At 62.7% G+C, this 555-nt stretch overlaps 1 protein-coding gene across 3 annotated transcripts in view; it reads right to left on the bottom strand.

The window, feature by feature from the left end:
* LOC112475630 (CUGBP Elav-like family member 2) overlaps positions 1 to 555 on the bottom strand; it is a 404,363-nt gene that overhangs the window by 75,844 nt on the left and 327,964 nt on the right. For all 3 annotated transcript variants that reach the window (XM_025043408.1, XM_025043406.1, XM_025043405.1), the window contains one exon: positions 18 to 214. In XM_025043408.1, the coding sequence (XP_024899176.1) occupies positions 18 to 214 (197 nt within the window). The remainder of the gene's footprint in view (positions 1 to 17; positions 215 to 555) is intronic.

The raw sequence follows: 555 nt of genomic DNA, 5'->3' as shown, positions 1-555 counted from the left end.
CCCCCCGCTGTCTGTACCTTTACTCTGGGGAGGGTTCTGACTCCGGTCCCGGAGGACGTTGATCTGGTAGACGGCTCCGTAAGGCTCGAAAAGTTCTTTCAGCTCCTTCTCCGACCAGGACCGGGGGATCTGCCCCACAAACATCTTAATGGCATCTGGGTCTGGCTGGTCTGAGTGATCCAAAGCGCCGTTCATCTTGTTGGCTGTGCCGTTACTGTCAAAAAAGGGAACCGGGAGCCAGAGTTAGGGCTGCACGGCGAGGGACAGGAAGAAAAAAAACGGGGGGCGGGGTGGGGGCGGGTTTTTTCCATTCGGCCGCTCCTGGGCGGCGGCGGCTGTCACTGCGGACTGCTGCTGTTCAGCACCGCCGCCCCAGCGCAGGCCAGCGCCCCGCCGGCTGTCACCCGGGGCGTGGACATCCTGCACCCCGGCTCGGGAGGAAGCTGCAAGTTAAGTGCAGGTCTCGTGCTGCAAGGCTGCCATCCACGCATCCGCAGCCTGATCGGCCTCCCCGGCTCTCGTGTGGAAAGAAAAGGCAGGGCTGGTTCTGCTGGA

Source organism: Pteropus alecto, unplaced genomic scaffold, assembly GCF_000325575.1.
Source record: "Pteropus alecto unplaced genomic scaffold, ASM32557v1 scaffold11, whole genome shotgun sequence".
NCBI lineage: Eukaryota > Metazoa > Chordata > Mammalia > Chiroptera > Pteropodidae > Pteropus > Pteropus alecto.
This window is presented reverse-complemented; position numbering and strand designations above follow the sequence as displayed.